Source organism: Vidua chalybeata, chromosome 1, assembly GCF_026979565.1.
Source record: "Vidua chalybeata isolate OUT-0048 chromosome 1, bVidCha1 merged haplotype, whole genome shotgun sequence".
In the NCBI taxonomy this organism is placed as follows: Eukaryota; Metazoa; Chordata; class Aves; order Passeriformes; family Viduidae; genus Vidua; species Vidua chalybeata.
In genome coordinates, this window is record NC_071530.1 from 70,492,062 (window position 1) to 70,516,480 (window position 24,419).

At 39.6% G+C, this 24,419-nt stretch overlaps 2 protein-coding genes across 2 annotated transcripts; both read right to left on the reverse strand.

Moving 5' to 3' along the window:
- Positions 1–131: 131 nt before the first annotated feature.
- LOC128791627 (serpin B10-like) lies at positions 132–8,021 on the reverse strand. The gene is made up of 8 exons (XM_053949424.1): positions 7,761–8,021; positions 6,463–6,640; positions 5,366–5,479; positions 3,618–3,752; positions 3,125–3,242; positions 2,582–2,724; positions 1,857–2,012; positions 132–979 (listed from the first exon to the last, which is right to left on the reverse strand). The coding sequence occupies exons 2-8, from the start codon at positions 6,628–6,630 to the stop codon at positions 575–577; spliced, it is 1,239 nt and encodes a 412-aa protein (XP_053805399.1). The 5' UTR covers positions 6,631–6,640; positions 7,761–8,021; the 3' UTR covers positions 132–574.
- Positions 8,022–18,635: 10,614 nt separating this feature from the next.
- Positions 18,636–24,419, reverse strand: LOC128798574 (ovalbumin-like). Its single transcript, XM_053962286.1, has 7 exons — positions 24,107–24,419; positions 23,432–23,482; positions 22,738–22,866; positions 21,956–22,073; positions 21,146–21,288; positions 20,813–20,968; positions 18,636–19,719 (listed from the first exon to the last, which is right to left on the reverse strand). The coding sequence occupies exons 1-7, from the start codon at positions 24,353–24,355 to the stop codon at positions 19,324–19,326; spliced, it is 1,242 nt and encodes a 413-aa protein (XP_053818261.1). The 5' UTR covers positions 24,356–24,419; the 3' UTR covers positions 18,636–19,323.

Below are 24,419 nucleotides of genomic sequence, written 5' to 3' on the forward strand. Positions count from 1 at the left end.
AAGTTGTGAGGCACATGTGTTTTATTTTCCTAGTTTCTATAGTGTTGTTAAATATTTTCCAATCACTGTGGGACAGAGATTAGAAAGTACATGTGTTAACCCCTTTTTGAGAAGAAAAATAAGCACCAGCATCAGGAACAAAGGTGATTTGGCAGGTTTATTTCATTGCCAGTTCTGCCATGCTGCAGAGTTGGTAAAAAACTGACAAGAATGCGGGTGAGTAGCCTGCCTTGGTGATCAGCATGATCTGAAACCAATGGAGATGCAGCAGCATTCTGCAAGGAGATTCTGCTTTGTGGAAGTTCTGGTTCACAGAGTGCTGAAAAGACACAGTAATGTTCTTTGCACAGTTCGGTACTTAGTGTCTAGTGCTAGCATTTTGGAGTTCTTTGGCCAGGAAAATGAGCCAGAGGCATAATTTTGAGGCTATTTTTCATAAATATTCTCTTGTAACATTGAGAGATTTGTCAACAGTTCAGGAAAATTAAGAAGCGCGCAGGCTATTGAGGTGTTCCTTGTGGTGTGTATTTAGTTCATTCTTGTTGTTGCAATACCTTGTTTAGTAATTGAGTTTCTAGGGCGAAGAAAACCTTCCCAAGAAGAGGATAGTATTGGTCTTATTGTGCCTGATAAAGAAGAGGAAAGGGTGATCTGCCAAAAAGATAACAGTAGCACCAAGACTTCGTGATGCCAGTGTTGCAGAACTGGCAGCTGCTGCCTCTGTGCCTTCTTCATTGACTTCCAGGTAACACTTGTGGAAAACTTGTGACAAAACCAGATCACCAGTCTTGGACATTGCTGTGAAATCAGCTTGACCTTCTGTGAAGGCATCTTGCATCCCCATCCTGCTCAAAGTAGATTTCAGGTCATATTTCTCTTCTAACGTGAACCTGGGCAGATAAACTTCCATGTTCATTTTCTCCATTAGTTCTGGTTTCGTCCATGTAGACAAGTTTTCGAAAGTCAATTCTCTTTCTAGCTGCAGTAAGTAAAAAGAAAATTAGAAAATTAAAAAATGTTCAAAAACCTGTGCCCTAAGGGCTATTTCTTCTATTAAATGGAGAACTTTTCAAGAGGTTGTAAAAGTACAAGAAAAACAGTAATGAAACAGCAGTTCAGAGATCTTTTAAACTGAAGGGGAATGTTGTTCTATGGTATATCAATGCAATATTTGAAATGTTCTCAGTAATTGTCAGGGAATATAGCAGAGCTACCATAGTCTTGTTGTTTTTCTGTTCCTAGGACTGTTTTCCCCACATTTTAGAATTCACTGAGAAGAGCTTTCCTCCACCCCCCCACACAACACCTTAAAAATGAAAATTTTTTAAGGGTTTGTTATCCAAAGGCAGAATCAGGCTTTTTACAGAAGGTGGCAGTGTCCATACATATTAGTTCTGGACATCCTGGAACATAACAGAGGCTGCCAATTTTTGGGGTTTTTTTGTTTGTTTGTTTGTTTTGTTTAGTTTTTTTTTTTTTTTTAATGAAATCATATCTGTCTGAATTGGTGTGGACAGTGGATCTCAGCAGGGCTGGTTTTGTGTCCTCAATTTTGTTCTGCTGGAAAAGGGGTAATTTTATGGGATTTGGGTTACCTGTTTCCAGGACTTACAAACTTTAGCAGCCACAGACTTGCTGGCTTCCAAGACTAAGAAATCTAGTCTGATCATCAAGAGCTTCAAGCTCACAGTACTAGACCAGATTTGAAATTTGCTTACCTTGAGCCTAATCAGTATCATGCTTCTTAGAATCATGACTACACAGGAAACATGTGACTTTTACCTCACACATGCATAAAGTAACTAAATAATGACACTCTTACTTTTTCACAGTATTTATCTTCTCAGTTTTTTTACCTTTTGTAAGCCAGAGATGTCACTTGGTAGAAGGATGAACATGCTGAGGTCGTTATTGACATATGGAAGCTCAAGAACATCAGCCTGAACTGATTCTATGTAGTTTAAGTTAAATTTATCCCTCAGGTACATCATGGGCACTGGTTTAGTTGTATGCTGCAACAAATCAAATGGAACATTTTACATTTGTACTCTGAACAGTAAAAGGACTGAGTTAAAGTAGCACAGTGGATGTTTATTGTATTTACTCTACAAGCTGCCCAATGTGTCTCAGACATCATGGGTAGGACACAGAAGACAGGATCTTCAGAGGATCCCTGCAAGACACTGGAAAGACGCTGGGAGGCATGGCATGCTATCTGAGCTGTCTCAGATTACATCAGTTGCAGGAAACTATATGCCACTCTGCTGAATGGTTAAAAGTGAAAATGTAAAGAACTAACCCATGCACCTCTTTTTTTTCCTGCCTTTGGAGAATGGAAGCTTTTTTGAAGTCAGCTTCTGACAATTTACTTGTGCCTCAGGGCCTGGTATGTGTGTGCAGTTTTAGTGCTGAAAGTGTGGTGAAAGAAATATACTGAATACACTGTATGCTTTAAATGAAATAGCTATCCCTCCACATGGATTTAAAGGGTGACAGGATTTTTCCCTCCCCCTCCTCTTCCCCCATCTTTTCCAGGTTTTTCCACCTGCAGTGTAGGAAATAGGGCAGTATATTGCCATACCATGTTTATTCTGAAAGGCCTTTGCCTGGTAGCTGCAGCTTCAAACTTCGTTGCCCAGTTTCCTTTGAAGTAGAGTGCATTTATCAGGACTAGCCTGGTGAGTGAATCTATGGATCCAGGAGGCAGCAGATTCTGGATTTTACCTAGGGAAAACAGAGGGATAATCACACATCTGTGCAGTTTCACTGTTTCAGTTTCACTTCTACGTGCTGGCAGAGTTTCTGGGGATACAAACCAGGGAAATTTTAAGTGCTGCCATAGTTTGAGATTATATGTATTATATATTATGTATTAATAGCTTGAGATTATTTGCAAATATGTAGTTACTGGGGTAATCTTGATTTACAAAGAAGAATAAGCCATATTCCTCACACACTGAGATGGAGGACACTAATTCTTGTAAGAGCTTGTCAGTAGATGAGTAATTTAGGAAAAGTCTGATTTGTCTTTCTGAGGTGAATTGTTTACCTGCCATGGGCCCCTTGGGCACAGAGAAGCCAAAATTACTCTTTTTTGATTTGGAGAGGAGAGGCTGGAACTCACCTTCAGTCTCTTGTTCAACACTGGAATTGATGTCTCTCCTGATTGCATCTGCTGCTCCCACAAAGTTGACTGATTGTGGCTCTGCACTGTAATATCTCTTGGCTAAAAATAAGTATTCCTGAAGTGCAATAGAGACACCTGATTTAGGTTTGCTGCATGCCAATATGAGTACTACTACAGCCAGAGATAAAAATTACATGGGCACAAGCACAGTGTTTTCTCAAAGGAACAAAGTATTTTTTAGTGGAAACACTCAATTTAAACATTCTCATCTAACTACATCTACAAATCACTCTGAGATTAGATACACATCCCAAAAAACTAAAATTTTAGTGCCCAAAGTCTAAGGAAAGGTATCATAGAAAATGTTAATGTTAAAGATAATAACATAATTTGCAAATTTAGCAAAAATATTTAAAAATATATGGCTTATGTTGCCATAGGTAGATCATGAAGATTAAATGACACTGAATAATCTGAATAAAAATCTTACCTTACTGAAAGGCAATGATTTTTCTCCATATAGGTGGTTGACACTTTTAAGTAGGTAGTTTCTAGTGGGTTGGTTGATTTCAAAGCTGAGTGCTTTAAATCCAGTATGGATATTATCTGATTTGCCAATCTCTGTCTTGGAGAAAGAGAAATAAAAAGGACATTATTCATCTGTTCAGTAAAGATCCTGTTTTTTTCCTTCACACAGATCCAAGTAAAGTATTTATCATTGGGTGATCTGTTACCTATATTACAACAGAAGAGGTGCTCTAAACTGGACATCCATTGAAAGAATAATTTTAAAGTATTAGAAGTTGCAGGTGCGGTACAGACACACATAGACAGTGTGTGGGTATCTTGGAATGCAAGTGTTAAGAGCCTGAATTATCTAAAATATTTAAGGGTTTATAAGTGGATATTGTGAAACTTTGAATATCCAGAAAACAAAAGTCAGAGAGTAATTCTTAAATAATGCATGAGATTTGGCTCTATCACTCCCTTAATTTATGAAAGTAGTGTTACATGGAAGGTTTGCCCCTAAATTCCTTAATGTCTCTCTTAATATTTTGTGGTTTGGGGTTTTTTTATGTTTCAGTAATTGCAGTAAATTCTCCATATTGAAGTGACGGGATTAAATGAATGTGGGTTCAGAGCTTCCAATGAGCTCAAGCAAGAAGCTGTGAATTAGTAAATTAAAAATCTGCACCTGTGCTGTATTCATCTCATCATTATATCAGAATCAGAGGCACAAACAGGCTTAAATCTCCAAAGTGTTAGAACCTAAAGCACTACCCATGGCGCTAACCATAGCACTCTGTAATTCTTACAGTGAGGGCAAGTGTTACTCATGAGGAACAATCCCTTTCCTGTTCATGCAGTGCAAATGAGATGTTGACATAACCCCTAAAATAAATCTTCCCACCATGGGAATTGGCTGTGGGATGCAGATCCATTCATCAAAACTAGCAGGGGTTTTGTGGGCAGACTGCAGAGAAACAGCTCATGCCCCTAAAGAATAAGGATGACTGGAAAGAGCAGGGAGAAGAGTTTGATATCACCATCTTTGAATTGTCATCTTGGAAAAAACCTTTACTGACTCAGAGGGATTAGTTTTGCTCTTCTGCACTGTTCTGCTATGTTAAATTACATACAAACTGGGACAAGATGACTGCCAGTATGGCAAAGGCTTATCTCAGGAATAAAATTATTCCCATTTCTCTTAGACTTATTGCAGGCAACTGGTCTACGTTGGAAAATCCTAACACGTAAATTTATATTGTTAACTTCCCAACTGAAATGGAGGCTAATTTCTGAAACATATCAAGAATAGGTAGCCTGGAAAAGTTAATGTTCTGATTTTCTTTGTCTTGATACTGCAATTGAATGTGTGGAAGAGCATCTCTTTTCTTGGGATTAGCTCTCTGAGGTAAAAACTGTGCTACCATTTGAATAGTAATAGTTGAGAAAGAAATCTGTCCTCAGAGCTAAAGGAAAAAGATCAAAAGATCTATTGATCATCAAATGTTAAATTTTGCAAATTTGAGGTTAGATTATGCAATTCTGTGTAAAAGGGGGAAGCATGCAATAAGTCTTGCATTAGGTGAAGATATCACACAATGATGCACCAATTAATTTTGTACACTACATCTGAGGAAGGCAAACATAAGCAAACACAAATGTGGAAGGAAAATACAAGCAGGACAAAAGATGGCCATGCCCATAGCTTGATCACCAGCTTGAGTGAGATACCTTCTGGAAACATGCATGTCGATTTGATAGAGTCTCTTCTGTTCTGGAGTAGACATGCATTCTTATGGTTGTGGTGACATTTTTGGCTCCTTCAGCTTTGTTAAAGTGAAGCACCTGTAGCGGAAAAAGCAATAAGAAATGCAACAATAGAAAATTTGCTGTTTTGGTGAAATTTTTCAGTTACATCAAGGGGCCTGGTAATGAGGACAATCAAGCTCAGATTTTATTCTTGTGTCCAGTCCTTACTGAATATGAAATCTTTGTCTAGGTCTCAATGCCCGTGTGGACAAAATGGCTTGTGCAAACTAAGCTAAGGGCTGCAGGGCAAAACTATAATTAATCAAGTACCTGACCTTTGTTGAGGGATCTGTCTGCTTTTAGTTATGCCCTGGGATGACCTGTTAATACCTGGAAAGAGCCAATTACCCCCAGATGGAATCTACCAAAGGAGAAGTCTTAATGGAGCTCTGCTATGTGTCAAAAAAGCCTGAAAATTGTGCAGGCAGTTCCATGCCTTTCTTTGGACTTGTTCACCTTACCCAGGCTACAAAGGGGTGCAAACAACCTTGGAACACTTTCCAGAAGAGCTGAGTCTTTGGTTTTGTTTTGTTTTCCCTTCATCCTAATAGAAGATCACTCCTTTTTTACCCTACTGGGTCTCTTTTGTCCTGTACATCAGGAATTAGATCACTGCAGGTGGCACAACTTCTGCCTTAGCAGAAGCAAACTCACAGGCCTCCCCTCCTACAACAGAAGCTAGGTACCTGCATTAGGTGTTTGGTAACCATGCATTGGGACTGTTCTCACTGTCACCTGATGACACTATGAGCTTTGAACAAGTGTGACTTGGCAATTTCAGTCAGTAATTTTGCCTCTAAAATACATACCCCAAAGAAAGGATTGTAGTCTCAACATAGTTTTTCTCTAATTTTGTAGATGCAGATTTAAGTTTAGCAAAGTGTAAAACTTGAAATAACTCAAAACTCTACACATAATATGGCTTTCCTCTGTTTCAGCACAGCAAATTCCTGGTATGGAGGACATTACTCAAAGAGATCAACTCTTTCAGACAGGCACTTTTAAAAGCCCAGACTCACCTGTGCCATCTGATCTGCCGTGTTGCCTTTGGCTCCCAAATAAACAGTAGCCAGGGCAGATGAAATACTCCAAGGAGAGAACAAAATATTCTTGTCATCATCCTCCTGACACTGCTGTTTGAAAAAGTCAAGAGCAAAGCTTGTGTTTGCTTTATTCAATGTATCCATTGTCGTGAAGCTGCACAGAAAGACAGAGAAGATGCGATTAATTGCTATGATTATAGCTATAGCTATGATTGCTATTTGTTTAGAGGTTCCTCTTCACTGTTTGAACTTTTCTGTGGTTAAAAGGCTTTCTAAAATTGCCTAAATGAAGAATGAGGAGCATTAACTATTATAAAGTCACGTAGAGTTTAGTATGTCCTGGGAAAAAGGATACTAACAGCAACAGCTATCATTTTTAGGGATGAACCAGACTCTAGCTGTGTTTCATATTTGTTCACCAGGAAATTTATTGCACTGCCCTTTACAGCATCTTGGAGTGACAGTTGATAGTGTTATTTAGCAAAGCCTGGGCTAGAGACCACCAAGAAACTGTCTCTTATGACAAATGTTATGTTTCAATTTGTTCAAGAGCTTTTTGATGCTTATCTCTGTTATGAACAAATACTCTGGTAACAGGAGCAGTCAAACTATTCCTTTAGGTCAAGACAAAACTCTCCTTCCTATACTTGAGCAAGCACTGCCCCCATTATTATTGCATGCTAAGCATCCTGAATTACCTTTCTGACTTTTAAAAATGTCCTGAAACCCTGTCTTACAGCACTAGCCCAGATCGTAGCTTCCCAGTTCTTATGCAATACAAGCTTTCTATATTCAGCAGACCACAAAGGCTGCTATATGTTATTTGCCTTGCAGGTTTAGCTGAGGGTTCTAGTCAGGGACAAAGAGTTATTTTGGTTGGTATAGGATGGCATTAGAATAAAAGATAGTTTGTGACCATAGTAGCTTGCAAAACAGGAGCTAAACTGGTAATTCTAAGCACTAAACAACTAAACAACTAAGCACAAGAAGAAACTACCTGACTTAGGCAAACACAGTGGTTCTTAGTGTGCTGTGATAGATATGCTAGTCAGTGAGCTCTAGAAATTATGGAACTCTCAACAATAAGTTGCTCTTCCTGTATAATTTTAAGACTTCCATCTTCTAGGCTATGCCTGTGCAATCTTAGTTAATTATTTTCCCAAGCATTAGTTGTTTCCAGTTCAGATACCTGCTTCCTTTTTTCCTATTTGTCAACAAAGCAACATCAGCCAAGAATAAGTAAAATTAATAGTATCTAGAAGTCATTACAGTACCTTGTTTTGTGCAGGGAGAAACACTGCTGCTCTGGATGTTTCCAAGGTTTCTGCAGTTCACATGAAGGGTAGGATGGATTTATAGTGTGCCTGGCCGGTTCTGCAAAGGTTCTTATGACTCATGACTCTGCAATGAAATATGTCCTATAGGCCACATCCCTGTGGAAGGACTGAATCACCTCAGAGTAGGATGTGAAGTGATGGTAAGAATGATACCATAGAAGAATTTTACAAAAGTGACAGCTTAAGTATTTCTATAAACACTTTTGTGGCAACAGGCTAGTAACAACTTGAACCCACACTACTTTGAACAATCTTTCCTTTGTGGTTTGGAGAGCTTAAAAAAGGCAGTCAGTGACCTACTTCTTCTATGGTTTTTATTACAGAATTTATCTCTGAGAAACAGACAGACAGACAGAAAAAAAGAAAGGGACTTCTTATGTGTGAGTTTTTCTACTGCCTGCTTCCTTCTGAGAAAGTATTTGTCATTACTGGTGGGTTTCTGTTTTGGAAAAATGGGTTTTGTTAATCTTGGAGGATTCTAAGACTGTACAGCCAAGGAAACTCTGTAACTGTGAGATAGGGAAGGTTAAGACTCAGACACCAGATCCTGACTGTATTAGCAGTGAGCAACATCACTTGAACTTAGTGTGGGTCTTAGATTAGACTTCATTTCTATTTCCCCACCCAGTCTGGAAGCTGTTTGACCCATGTAGCATGTCAGAGATCTATTCCTTATTTTCCATTCCAATAGATTAATATTCTGTCAAATCTTCTTTTTCTTCTCTCCTGGGCTACTAAAATACCTCCTTCCCTGATTTTCCTTGCAATCATGGTGTCCCTTCTGTAGTCCTTCCTGTATCTGTCCATCCCTACTCTTACTCCTAACTGAAACACCCTTTAAAATCCTACCTTGCCCTTTATTTAATTTTTTTCTCTCTGCACTGTTGATACCTCCACCTTGAAAACCTGAGTAGGAATTGGATACCTCCCTGACACTGAGCAGGACTCATTTACAAGATCTGCTTCCTCGGCATAAACTGCCTTTGGAGAGCTTTCTTCTGGCCTTCTGTCTGTAAGCATACATTTAACATGGATTTATGTTGTAGGGCAGAAGTTTGCATGAAGGACCTCATAATGAGGTGCAGGGCATAGCTGAAAAAGATTCCTTGACAATAGTGAAACTTCTGTATCAATGTAACTTGGGAATTGAAAGCTTTCCTAAAGTTTCTTTCCTCCCTTTAATTGGATGGTGTTTTCCTGCCCCTCGGATATTTTGAAATGGTAGCTACACAAAAGGGGCATGTTTCAGTGTGAGTTGTAATTAGGTGTATCTATTATGTTTTACAGAGAGCAGTATAGTGTAGGAGAGGTATTCACTGCAGAACTAATTGCGCCTGGGAAAGTTGTAATCTGTAATCTGTTTACATTGGCCTAAATGGTTTCCAAAGCATAAATGATTTGAGTAATCTTTGCAAATTTAGCCCTGTTGTTGAAGAGTGATAGATACCCTGAAAAGACTTCATCCCTTAGAGCAATTAGTGTGGATTTTCTGGTTATAAAGCAGGGTGAACTTAATTTAATAACTAGTGCTACTTCTTGCAAGAAGTGACTGCCTTACAAGAAGTGACTGAGGTGTTTTGTTTACACAGAAATGCTGGGTTAGGCTGAATGAGAGGTTTGTGCTTTTGCACATGGTTTTACAGCTACCTTTTTAGAACACCTCTCAAATGGCATGGCTGGTGGTTAGGACATAAAAATAAGAAAAACATACTGAGTAACTAAAATTATACTAATCTCAGAAGAGAAAATATGCTTTATAAAAGTGATGGGTTGATAATATCTTCTAATATCTATTTAAATTAGCATCACTGGAGGACACAACTCACTTCATGGTGCTACTGCTGACTCAGTAGCAGTGGTTCCCCCACTCCTTACTAAGTCAACACAGCAGCACACTAGGAGACTTATATTTGTGTTAGTAGTATCCTTCCTGTGGGAAGTAAACCTGTGGCCCCTTTGACTGCAGTCATTCATGTTTCCATTTGGTTAGGGCAAATATTGGCAGGCTACATAAAGGCATTTTTTTTTCCTCCAGTTTCAATGTAATTTTGCACACGTCATTTTGTCTACACAGTGTGTTGCTCAGCTCATTAGTGCCTAGGTTCAGGACTGGGTGATATGTTTGATATCTGAACAGAACATTATAAAGTGCCCTATGAAGTTTCTTAAGGGTCTTGAGAACAAGACTTGGTGTCACCGAAAAGTGGTAGCTTCTGCTCTCACACAGTATTTTTAGGATACAACTTTCCATGACTAGTTTTCATGCCCATTGGTAGCTTATTTTTACTATCAATTCTGTATAGCTCTTGGAAATCTTGGAAATCTGATTTAATTCGCAACATGTTCTATATTTCAGGTAGATCAAAAAAAAAAAAAAGAAGAAAAAGGGGTGTTTGAAGGAAAGCTCTTCAGTTTTGGAGGAAAGCTCTGACATCCTCAAGTATTTTTTACAAGTGCAAGCACTGTTTATTTACTTGGCAGGGAAGAATTTCTGATTCACCCAGCAGAGCACTCTATTCAAGTGTTTGACTCTGGCCAGTAGATTTTAAACATTAAAGGATTTAAAATACCTCCAAACCTTTAAAAATACTTTAGGAGATACAGGAAGCATAGGGAGGAAAAGAGTTTTGAAATCTGCTAATATTTTAATCCCTTTGTAGGTGTGATGCTTTTTTTTTTATTATTTTTAATCTCTGTGTGATTTAAATTTAAAAACTGTAAGGAGCACAGGGGCACAGAAATCAAGAAAATAGTAGGAGCGATAAGCGCTCTACTCCGCATTCGTGTGGCCTCCCCTTGAATACTGTGTGCAGTTTTGGGCACCACAATATAAAAAAGACACTGAGTTATTAGAGACTGTCCAAAGAAGGGCCGAGAGGATGGTGAAGGGCCTTGAGGGAAAGCCGTATGAGGAATAGCTGAGGTTGCTTGTTCTGTTCAGCCTGGAGAAGAGGAGACTCAGAGGAGACCACATTGTGGTCTTCAACATCCTCACAAGGGGAAGTAGAGGTGCAAGTACTGATCTCTTCACTCTCATGACCAGTGACAGGACTTGAAGAAACAGCATGAAGCTGAGTCCAGGGAGGTTTAGGCTGGATATCAGGAAAAGTTTCTTCACCCAGAGGATGATTGGACACTGGAACAGTGTCGTGGTTTGACATGGAAGTGAATTTTTTTTAAGAAGTTGGGTCAAACTAATCAGTGGTCAGGTTTGGATATTAGCACCTGGAGTGACCACTGAAAGTATGGACACGCTTCTGAGAACACAGGGGGTTAAAAGCAAGAACTCTCAGGAGAACTCTCTTTTTTGGTTCCGGTCGTCAGAGAGTGCAGACTCTCCCCTGCCCAGCCACGGGCTGGGTGGGGGAGGGGAAGCCACGCGGCCTTGTCCAGGTAGGCCGAGGGGGCTGAGGGTTTGGAACTTAGCTAGCTCTTGTAGACGGAAGGGTGGAGAGAAGTGGAGATGCTTTTGCCTCTCCCCTCCCAAGAGGGAAAGAGACAGAGAGCCTGGCGGCACCTAGAAATCTGCTGGCAGAGGAGAAGGAGAAGCGGGGGGGAATGCCCAGCGTGGGAGGTGGAACACTAGACTGAGATATCGGCCGTCCAGGGAGTCTGAACTTTTAACCCTTTCTAAGAAATGAGGGCTTTTTAAAAGTATTACTCTTTTTTGATTTGTAGTAGAAGAGAGACAGTCCGGGACCTGAGATGTTAGAAGAAGGAATATTTAGGTGGGAAGAAATGATGAAGTAGCTTTTAGTTGGACTTTTCTTGTTAGCCATAGACTGAACTAAAATCTCCTGCAATAGAGACTGCATTTTAGGGGGATGCAGTGGTGACCCAGGGAGACCTGTTTCAGCTTCAAACAGCACAAGAATAATGAAAAACGAAGAGAGCTGAAGAGGGAATGGTGATACCCTCTGTCTTCAGGAAGAAGATGAGTCCTGTTTTTGGACCCCTCGGCCCCAGGAGAAAATGGGGGGAACTGTAGTCCCAGGATGAGAAACTGAACTGTTGTATTTTTGAGTCCGTAGCAAAGCATCCTTAAAGGAGCCCTATGAACAGTCTGTCCATGCACAGTAGTGAGAGCACTGTGACATAGAATAGAGAATGTCACACAGATTTTTTTTTCCGGGCGGTTACCATGTGTGACAGGGAAACACAGGGGAGCAGCTGTGTTTCCTGGGGGGTCTGTGGTGCAAGAGAGACTTCTCTCTCCCTTGATAGTTTGAGTATAGATTACCTGAAGGGTAGTAATTTGATCAAGAATCCTGGGTAATGTTTTATAGCTAAGTGTTTTTAGAAGTGGGAAGAAGAAGAGTAGTTTAAAAGGTCTTCATCCTAGATTTAGTTTATGTGTTTTCTGTATTAGTAGTAGTTTAATAAAGTTTTTTTTTTCCTTTGTTATTAATCTTGGGCCTGCTCTGCTCTGTTCCTGATAACATCTCACAGCATTTATTTAGAAAAGGTGCATTTTCATGGGGATGCTGGCATTGCGCCAGTGTCAAACCATGACAAACAGGATCCCCAGGGAAGCAGTCACAGCACTGAGCCTGTCTGAGTTCAATGAGCATTTGGACGACACTCGCAGGGCACATTGTGTGGCTCTTGAGGTGTCCTGGGCAGGTTTGGTTCAATGATCCTCATGGGTCTCTTCTACCTCAGCACATGATTCTATGACTAGAAACATAACATCTTCTATGCTAAGGAGGGCTCTTTCCTGGGTGATAACTCTGTCATAGTGTAACTGAGAGCATGGCATGAGCTGTACCTAACATTGCCAACTGAAAAAAAAAACATATATGCATCACCTAGACTGATTATACCAGATTTTGGGCTGTGCTGTAAAGGAATTTTATGTGTGATGGTAAGTTTTTATCAAACTGATATCTCAGTTCTTAAGTTAAAGAGATATTCATTCTTTGAGTATCCTTTTTCCCTTTAAAGCTTTGGTCGATAATACACGTGTCTTTATTTTGAAACAAAGTAGATAGTGATCTGTTGTGCACCTCCTACAAGTAAATTTGCAAGCATTCCCTTGCCAAGCAATCCTTGCTGACATAGTCTAACACTATGCAAAACCTTATGAGTTCCCAAAGGGTGTGGTGAGGTTCCTGTATAAATATTATTGAGGCATTTTGTTCCACACCTGCAGAGGCAAAGGTGTGGTAAAATTTGACAGTCCCAGCATAATTCCTCTTACTTTAGTATTACTTCTACATACTTTAGCTTCGGCACTGTAACTAATAAAGGCAATGTTTGTCCTAAGAAATTCTGCTCTGGTAAGAAGCACAGCACTTCTGATAAAGGACTGATTTGTATATCTGAAACGGGGCAGTTTGTCTGTGAATGAATATGCATACTGTTTCCACACATACAAGGGTGCAGTTTTCCTTTGAATGACTCAGGTGGTGAGCATTTAAAAAGTATCACAGGTCACAGATGACACCAGAAATATGAAGAGTGGCCTTAATTTCTCAGCCATGATACACAGTTCTGCATTATGAGTCATGACGCATGTGCGGCTTGCGTACACTTTGGCTGAAACGTGTCATTTTTCCAAAGAAAACTCTCAAAGGGTGGAACTGTATGTCAGCTACACAACTACTGAATCAGAAAGCTGATCCCATTTTCTCCTGTCAGTACAATAGTGAAGGATGTGCCACATTATGAGGTGAACAATGTGAATATCAAGTATGTCAAGTCAGTATATCTTCAACACACATTTCTAAATGGGTGCCCATCCTAAAAAGGAGCCTTATGTCAGAGCAGAATGTAGAGGAAAGACTCTCTTTTAAGAAAGACATTTAGACATTTGCTCTGTTTTTCATACAGTTTGATTGCAAATATTCTTGCTTGGTGGAATGGCCTGGAGTTTCCCAAGGCAGTTGGTGTTTTCAGGAGTATCATCAGGAGAATTTTCCCAATAATCACTTGACGAAAGTGTACAGAAAATCTTTGCTATTCACTGATCTGCTTGGCTCTTGCTGCCCCTTCATAGTTTCATGCTTTTTAGGCTAACCTTAGAACTGACCTAAAATACCTGGTTAAGTGCACATACAGCAGCATTAATGCTTTGTCCTGGAAGAGGGAGACTCCAAAAATGAGGGCTTGGAGTGGAATTTCCCCTTTGGATTGACAAGGACCTTGGCTAAGCTGTAGTGTCATAAGCATTACTTGAACGTGTCTCATCAATGCCCATGCCATTGCTTCTTTGTATCTCTCACATTCCCTGCCTGTTGCAAAAAGGATATAAATCTCTTGAGACCTGATGTCCTTTGCATGGTTCAAGTTGGCAAGCTTTTCACAACCAAGGAGAAATTAATGACCTGATACATGACAAGTAATACAAGATGATCTCATGTTCATTTCTGCTCTCAGGTAAAATAAGATTGAAAGTTTTCATTTTGTTCCACAAACTTTTGTTAGAGGCAAAGTGTGAACTTGCAGGGTATTACACAGAGGACCTTCTTTAAAACTATCCTGATGACCATCTGCTCTTTACCAAAGCATTTCCAAAGTCTTATGATTCAGCTGTAAGGAGATCTTCATGGCTCTATTATCTTTTGTACTGATATCTGTGGCTGTTTTAGCTCTTTGAAAGCCAAAAGCAGAACTCTCTCTGTGTAGTTTAAAACTAATGCAGTAGTCCCTTTCAGCTGCTTTAGTGTATCACCCTTACTTTTCTAGACCTTTGGCTTAATATTCCTTAATATCCTTTATCTTTTTCAAGATCCCTTGCTTCTGTGGTTGCTAATCCCTTGTCTGGGAACACAGACAGACCAACACATAGGTCAAGACCAATTTGAATTCAGTGGAACAGAGGCAACATCAGGCTAAGGAAAGTTGCCAAAAGCTGTGCAAGGAAGGCAGAGCAATGGCTCTCTGTTTGTGGCTGGAGGTAGGGGCTCTCCCCCCACCTCATGCAGATGCAGCTGCGATGCAGCATAGCCTCTGTAGCTGACACAGCACAATTTCATAGCAGATGGTCCCTCCAGGCAGTAGGAGGGGTAAATTGTCCTCCCACTTTCTTCCTCACGCTGACATTTCTCCTCTTAGAATCAAGCCTTGATTCCAGCCCTGCCCTCTTCCCTCATTGCCCACAGAAGTAGAGATTGCTTAAGGGCAAGGAGGAAAAAGGAGGGCATGGTAAGGGTGGGGATAGTCAGTATCTTGGGGAAAGATGGTTAATGAACCACATGCAAGGGAAATGAGGCAGAATGAAAGAGAAAAGAGGGGAGAGGAAAAAGGAACTGCTCCTGCATACAGCCCTGTGAAGTTCAACGATTCCTCCTCTGCCCCCTTTGATCTGTAATTCCGTTCCTTACAAAAACACATCTGGCACCTCACTATTCTCCCACTCATTGGCGTCTTATCAAAGCCACTATATTGGAATTTTACCTGTGTGACTAAGAAGTCAGCCTTCCTTGTAACGATTTTCTCACCTCTAGGAACCTTTTCCTGTTGTCTGAAGGTGCCACTAATAGAAATTCATTGTTTGCTTGCTGTGGGATGTTATTGCTAGCATTTAGAAAAAAAATAGGAAAGTTATGAATGAGTTAAAGAAATAAGAACACAAAATTAGCTTAGATTTTTTTTTTTTTTCTGGGAGTAGAATGAAATTTGAGACCATTTGTTCCTTTCACAAGACAGTTGGACTATATGGTATTAAACTCTTTTTCTTGGGAAGTTCAATACTGTAACAACGAGGAAATAGAGGCCAGGTGCAAACAATATCCCAGTGACAGTGCCATAAAATAAAATGTAGATAAAGTATAAATTTTGCTTCTGGACTAAAAATGTGTAGCATGAAGCTATCTATTATTTCACTTTTGTTCATAATCATTGTTAGGAATGATGGAATTTCCTAGGAATTACCTGTTCACATGGTTGACTAAACACTCATTGGGATTTTCAGTGGTGTTCTGCATTGGCTCCAAGAGGTTTAAAAGTCAGGGAAAACAGTGAGATCTTTGTGGACTGGACATGGGAGAATCAAAATGAAGGAACTGGTGGGGCTCATTTTCACATGTGGCCAACTCTCATTTGGTGAGAGAAAACTAAGCTGGCTAGATAGTCTACACTATTTCTACATTAGTAATATTTGGATTTATGTTTAAAATTAAATTAGTCCTAGCACTGGGGATTCTCCAAATTTAAAGATATGCAGCATTTGGCTGGGAAGGGCCCTGATGTGTTTCTGAAGTTAAGATCAGGTGACTGTCAGCTGCCCATTCCAACACAAGTTACTCTCTAACTCTGTGAACTTCAGGAAACCAGTTTTTGCAAATAACTGACTTTGTTCAACCAAGCAATATTACTTGCATTTTTATGTATTAGAATAGTTAGTACTGGAATAAATAGTAATGCCTCAGGGTCAAATTCTGTCATCTCTAAGGAATTACCTTCCCACTGTAAGACCACAAGAAAGCAAACAAGTGTGGTCTTGTATCGTCACAACTCATTAATCCTTTGAATGCATGCTAGAAATTACAAATATATATGAGGTGTGATGGTAGAGCAATAAAACCTCTAATGACAGATCCTAAAGCTGTGAGTATGAGCCTTCTTCCATACTTGTGCTGAAAGACATTCTGTGGGCAATCAAGAGCATAATCCACCCGTACTTCATGGCACAGCAGAAAGCTGGAGTCTCTAGGACATGATGCTAACTATTTTGTTTCTTTGAGGATGGTGAGATGAAACTGTAGCCTCATTTGTTGGCACAAAGGAGAGGATTTGTTCCATGCTGAGTGGTGGAGGTCTGATGTCTGGCACATAGCTTGGGGGTAGATCCAGATTCTTTAATGGGTGTATGATTTGCAAAATTCGAAAATGGTTTCTGAAAACAGGACTGGGAATACATGGGGTTTTTTTTCTTTTAAGGAAGTGACTACTGGGAACAAGAATATGACTGCTTGTTGCTGTGCTGGCAGCTGAAGTCAACAGAAATTAGGAGGCAGCAGTGAAAATATCTGTCTATATACAGGAGCAGATGTATTTCTTTGTGTCTTCTGTTTGTGAAGAAGTATGCTTTAATTGATAAAAACTAAAACACCCTGGAAATATTGTAGTTTTAGAAAAAAGCTGCTGAAATTTTAGTGTCCTTAGGAATTTAGCTGCCCTATTTCCATGACCAGATCACCAGAAACTCTAGGACCATATTAAACACACTGTTAGGTCTCTTGCAATAAGTTTCCCCATTGTTATCTCTTGATCAGCAATCAGCTAAGATAAAAGAAAGTGAAGGAATATATTTGAACTATTTGCATACCAGTGAAGGTGGTGTCATGTTATCTTTGCTCTTTTGCAAGATCATCTTTGCTACCAGCAAGTTGTGTCCTCTAGGTCCTGCCAAAGTATGTGTTATTTTGGAGGATGGTGCAGGGGAAGCCAAGACAAGTAGAACAAGTAAATACTGTGTGGTGGAACTGAAAAAACATTCCATCACAGTTCTCCCAGCACTGATGTTATGCTGTCCAAACTGGAATCAGGAAAGAACATAGCCTTCTTGCAGTAACTGCACACCCAAAATCTTTCTGTTTTACTCTTCTAGTGCTTCGTTGTGACAGTTCCTCACAGTTCTGTTTCATTTCTTGCTTCAGTGTCAAAGAGATGAATAAATAATTTCAGAGAAAAACTATAACTCACCATAGACATCCCATTTCCTAGCATGATTATTCTCTTTAGCTTCTGAATAAAAGCTCATAAATCTTTGTAAACACACCATAAAGATAAATAAAAAAACTCCTTCCCATTTCCCATTCCCCTCTATTCTCTGAGGCAATGCTGAGTCTCACTAGCATGTAGATTCTGCACATATCCAGCTGCCTTTCAGATTGTTTATCAACTGCTGTTTCAGAGAAACTGGATGAATCATGTTTTGTGCAGAAATTGTGGCATCTGACTAGTTTGAGTAGCATGCATGAAGGAGTATGGGTCACACAGGTCCCTTCCTGGCAGAAAATTGGTCTCAATATTCTCTCTTAGTCCTGAGTTATGACAGACTCATTCCTCACCTCTCTGAAATCAATGAACCAACTCAGGCAGAAAAATTGCAGAAACACAGAATATTTCAAGTTGGAACGGACTCATAAGGATCATTGAGTCCAACTCCCTGCTCCTCACAGAACTATCTATAAATAAAACCATATGACTAAGAGCATTGTCCTGATGCTCTTTGAACTCTAACAGGCATGGCACCATGACCACATTCCTGGGAAAGCCTGTTCCAATGACCAACCCTCTGGGTGAAGAAACTCTTCCTAATGTCCAATCCTGATACAGCCTCATTCCATTTGCTCATGCCCTTGCTGGTCACCAGACAGAGAACAGCACCTCCCCCTCCCCTGCCCCCAGTGAGGAAGTTGTAGACTGAGATGAGGTCATCCCTCAGCCTTCTCTTCTCCAAGCTGAACAAGCCAAGTGACCTCAGACACTCCTTGTAAGTTTTGCCCTTGAGAGCTTTCACCATTTCGGTCCCCCTCATCTGCACACACTCTCAGAGTGTGATGTTCTTCTTATACTGTGGCACCCAAAACTGCCCCCAGCACTCGAGGTGAGGCTGCCCCGGTGCAGAGCAGGGACAATCCCCTCCCTTGCCTGGCTGGCCATGCTGTGCCTAATGCCCCCCAGGACACCCCAAGCTGACCCTCCTGGCTGCCAGGGCACTGCTGATTCATGTTCAACTTGCCACCCAGCCAAAGCCGCAGATTTGTACACATAGCCAGGATTACCCTGTCCCAGGTATGTTTAAAATACTCCAAACGAAAAGCATTTGCTTAAATGCTGTTTATTATGATTAAAGGAGCAAAAGTGTACACCCACAAGACCCATTGTAATACAGGGATAGGATACATGGAGAAAATTTTAATAGCAACCTGCCATGCTTGGTCATGATGATTGACCCAAAAAGGCTTAAGAAGAAATACATGAATATATGAATTATAAGTTTCCTATAATGCATCCTTAGAAAGTGAGGAAGAGCCTTGCAGTATCAGGGGTAGAAATAAAAATCAATTGCTTTGTCAGAGTAGGTATGGTTGGTAGTAGTTTAGAGTTTAATTTACGAAATTTTGAGTGACTTATTCCAGAGGAGTCACCACAAAATTTATCTGTAAGAAACCTGGATCAGTTAGAAGACTGCAATTTTTTTCCAAAAAAGGTGATGTGGTTTTTCAGTGTGATGATTCAGCACTACTATTATTAAATTGCACCAGGAACATCTCTGTTAATGCTTATGCTTTCTTTGGGTCAGATTTTCATTCTTGCAACTCTTCATCTATGAGTAAATAATAATACTCAGCAGAAAGGAAAGGCAAATGGCCTCTGCTTTCCTGGCAAAATTTCTCTGCCTTAACTTTTTTTTTTTTTTCTTTTAATAAAGCATTCTGGTTTTAGAAAATATGGATAAAAGAGAAAGTTTGTGTTTCTTTTTACCCCTGATACTGCAGCACCTTGGGTCTTGCTGTGGGGGATAGAAACTCTTTAAGCTTTCCTCTCTTTAAGGGGAAAAGCATCTGCCAAAGAACAAGATGCTGTCACTTGGGTTGTGCTTGATCAAGAAGAGGAAAGGGTGGTCAGCCCTAATCTCTTCAGAGACACTTGTGTCATCTACCCCAGCTCCTGATGAGCCTGCCACCCTATTGCCTGCTTCATAGATCTCCACAAATGCCTCATGGAATGCTCCAGACACCTTCAGGCTCCCTGCTGAAGAGATGCCAGACAGATTGGCTGATGAACTGAATAGGTCAGTGATACCCAAGGATTTTAAGACAGATGTGAGGTTATATGTTTCCTCAATCTTCATGCGGGGGAGATAAACTTTAATTTTCCTCTCTTCCATCTTACTGGAACTGGTCCACTCCTTGAGATTTTCAAAGGTGATTGCGGTCTCAAGCTGCAAGGAAACAAACAAATTAGATCTCTGGGATGTGAGCAAAACTTCTTTTGTAGCAATGCAGTACCATTTGAGTATTTTTCCTCTTAAACTGACTGCTTTTGTTATGGTGTATTTTCTGGGTTTATATGAATTAATATGTCTAGAAGAGGAAAGTAAACCATGACTTTCTCTTCTCTGTTCTGCTTCCTATTTCTTTAATAAGCTCACTGGCAACTAATAGCCTTGATTAGATAGCTACTCAGCAAATTTCCCAAAGCCTATTTATCTTTTCTTCAGAAATATATTCCAGAAGTCATTCTGTGCTTATGAGTTGTAAGCTCTATCTACATTTAAGACCTCCAAGTAAGGAAGTGTTAATGGTTTTACTAATACCTGAAGTATTAGTAAGCATTAGAGGCATTTGAACACAGCTACATTTCTTCAGTAATAAATGAGCTTTCTTCAGTTAATACTGAAGTAATTTAGCTGTGTCCAAATGATTCTATTTTTATAATTTAGGGTCTTTGAGTTAGTGTGCAATTATTTCAATGAACTCGGATTTATTGCATAACTTTTCCTATTCAAACTGCATTCCTGCTAATGGCTATATTCTTTTCATATCAACAGTAATATGTCATGTATGTTTTACTTTCTGAAATAGCTTTAACCATTCCAGTACTCATATTCAATTTTTAGATAGTTTAATTTTTGAAGGCATGAAGGAAGCATGTTGAAGGCTGTCAAACTATTCAATAATTACAAATACTCAAGCTAAGATGAACTTCCCAGTAAGTTCCTCAGAATGCAGAAATTGAGATAGAAAAGCTTTGGCGCTCAAGCTGCTTGAGTAACAGCTGCTTATCTGAAAAGAATTTGTCCTGCAGTGACAAAAATTCAACCCACTAAAGCAGTTGCTTAGCAATCCATCCTCACACAAACTTTTGCAGGACCACTGAGATAGCTGCGTGCCTCTATGCAACAATCCCATGCTGCCAATATTCAGATCTGTGCTAGGGATGTGCTTTAAGATAGCTTTATTGTGAAGAACTTCTTTGGACGTAAAATTTCACTGTGTTTATGGTTTTCTGAAACCAAGCTTCCAGGGCCATACCTGCTCCAGGCCGGAGATATCATCGGGCAGCATCACCCACAGGCTCAGTCGCCCACTGGCATATGGAAGCTCCAGGATTCTGCATTTCTCAGAAGGGATCTCTGCCACTTTAAATGTACCAATCTGAGACATCATCTGCACAGGTTTGCTTTCTTGCTGCAAAACCAAAGAAAATAATATAGTTTTCAGAAAGATTATTCCTAGAGTGTAGAAATGCGTACTTATGGTTAAAGCTGATAATTGCTCTTTTTCAGGAAGATTGTACAGCAACTTGTCTACTCCCCTCATAAATTCTAGAAGCTGACACCTTTGAAGTGATGTATGCCCACATACCTCAGAAATTCTGAAAGGAACTGTCTGGGTATCTTCTTCCTTAAATGCTTTCTCCCACAATCCCTTGAAGTAGATGGCACTGACCAGGACCATGTCAGTTTGTGAACTCACAGAGCTTGGTTGAAGGATATTTTTGATCGACCCTTTCAAAATGCATAGGAAAAGAGAACATGTATAATACATCTGTGTATAACACAACTTACTTGGCAATTACAACATTAAATGGAGGGTAAAGAATTTGTGGGAAGGAGAGTGTAGGGCAAGGATATTGCTTTGGTTTTGTAGCTGTTATCTTGTAGCTCCAATGTTGATTTGCTTACTGATGTTGGCAGTGGTTGTTGTTTCTCTCCCTATGAAGAATTATAGTGAGAGATAGAAGATCCAGAGTTTTACTTGATACAAAATTAGCATATTTTGTGTCAACAGGAAGAACCATTGGAACCTTGTATCCCAGGATGGTCTCCCAGCCAAACAATTAATACTTTTTGCTTCAAACAAAAGTTGAAACATTGCTGTCAATTTGTCAATGCATAAAAAGCATACTTTAGTGCTGTCCCTTTTATCAGGACTGGAAATATTACATATCTACAAAGCCTCTACAGATAGAGAGAGTCCTCTAACAGGGGTGTGTCTGAGGAAAAAAGAAATTGTTAGATGATAGTTCTGTATCAGGGAACTGATCTATTATCCAAGAGAAGGAGCAGAGGTAGAGGTACTGGTTTTTCATTACCTGACTTAAATGTTCTCACATGTTGTTCAAACAGGGTGGCAGAAGGGAAATACCTATGCTGATATTTAGGTTCGTCTTACCATTTGTCTGACTTTCAACCCAGGAATTTATGAGCTCTCTGGATTTTTCTGCAGCTGTTTGAAAGCTGATAGATTCCAAACCTCCCATATACAGTTCCTTCACACATTGAATGTATTCCTGCAAAGAAAGTGTATGCAATTCAGATCAGAATGCTAAAGCATTTTGCAGATGTAAAAGGCAAGAATGAAATTAACAGTTATAAACAACCTGCTTATTTAGCCTAATCACTACACCATGAGCTAGTTCATAAGCATCTTAAGATTAGACATGCATTTTTTCAAGCAAGAGTATATGCCCATGTTTTTAAAAAATAATTTTTGGAGCTGAGTTTAATCTAAAATCAACATTAGTTTCAGTTAAGTATGGGTTTTTTTTCTCTTTGCCCACTTTTAAATTGTTTTTTTTTTTTTTTTGCAATGGTATTCTCCTTGAATTTCAAATTAAATGTTCCTTTCAATGGAAAACCTTGGAATGTTTTTGAGAACCTGAAGTCATTTTTCCAGGTTTGTTTTGCAAGTTGAGAAAAGAGTTGGAGTTATCTCTTGCCAGCAAAAATTACCTTTATTAGTTATACCCTGACTTGATTGGATCTTTATTGTACTTTGCACAAACATCTTTTAGTCACATTTTTTTCTCAAGATTTTCAGGGATTAGCTGTGATAGAGAGAATCTTTCCATATGAAAGAAAATTTCTTTAGCAGAACCAAGACTTCTGAGAGTGCTTTTTGCATTACAGAAAGTTACAGTTTTGACATTCATATCAGATCTTAGAGCAACTCACCGGCAGAATTGGGTATTTCTCTTCAGCATAAAGTCTGCGGGCAATGCTGATCGAATAATTGTCACTTGGTTTGGTGATTTGGGTGAAGATGTCCTTAAGTGAATTGTGGATGCTCACAGATGTACCGCACTGATTGACATGAATACAAATAAAAATACAGATGATGTTATCCTAGTTTTAATGATGAATAGGTATTACATACTATATGAAAGGAGTAGAATAGTTCAGTTGCTCCTGCTTATAAAACTGTTCATCCTATGCTGATGTAGTAATTTTGTAATATACAATATACAATTCAGTGCTTAAAATTATAGTTTTCTACTGTAATTTCATCATACCATTCTGGAGGTGGGGGTTGCTTTTCATTACCTGCTACAGTAATCTAGCTTCAGCAGATCAGTTACCAACCACTCCTACTTAACCACTATCTACTTTGCCTAATCATACAAATATCAATAATTTCCCCCTGTTGGCTCAGTGTTACGGTGATGGATTTCATTTTATGCTTGCTCTGAGTTCTCTGTTGCCTGCCTTCTCTGTTCATTCTTATGAATGAAGTGTTCCCCCAAAAGTTGGATGAAGAGCACTAGCTGCACATTGGAGTAGGGTTGGAACTGCTACGAGACTGCTTTATCTGATAGATTTTGCTCCCAGGAGAAACTGACATAGAGAAGGGATTAAATTGTTTCTGTACCTGAGATTCAGTACTCTCTCCAAATCCTGGGATTTTATCAAAGTGGATAGCCTGTAATTAAGAAAAACAGTAGTTGAAATAACTGGTATGACAAGAAAAAAGTTGTGCAACTGAGATTAACACATAATGTTTGAAGCAAACCTATTGACTAACTGAGAATGACTCAAAAAGTGCAATCTATCTGTTCCGTCTCTGAATAGCCATGCATACTGTTGCCTGCTTAGATGATCCTTTTTTCTATTGAGCATCTAGGATTCAGCTCCAGTGTGTGCTACCAACAATGCCAACCGTCTTATAGGTAACAAGCCAGCCACTCTCTGTGAAGATAGTGAGAGCTGTAGGAAACACATGAAACACTTTGCAGTCTGTGCATATGTTTTGGCTCTTTCCCTATAGATTTTGTCTCCTTTCCCTATTCCAAAGAAAGGGTCACTAGAATGTGAGAATTCTAGTCCTAAACTATGATAAAATTTAAGTCCAGTCTCAAGATTTTGGGCTGATGCATTTGTTTAACACTGTGGGAGTTTCAGGTGGCCACAGCTTTTGATAACTCTGGATACACATTTTGGTAACTCTGGATCCACATTTTTTAGCCTCTGAGGGACATTATCATATCTTTAAGGGCTGTGGCTCTGTTGAGCAGCAGGAGGGTTTAAATCCTAAACATAGTCTCACCTTTTCTATCTGAGCCTTGGTGTTATCTTTTGCACCCATGTAGACCATGGAGAGGGTTGAAATGATGAGCAGAGGGGAGTAGCAGACATTCTCCTGGACACTCTGGCTTCTCAGCTCCCTGAATATGTCACAGCAAACTTCTGTGCTCACTGGACCGATGGAGGCCATTGTGCAGCAGTATTGCCTAGAGCAAAGAACAGAAGTACAATAACAATGTAATGATGGGAATGGCATACACACACAGCACATGCACTTTAATAGGAATTTTCAGGCTATAAAATATAAACAAGTAATTTGTAAATCATTCTATTCT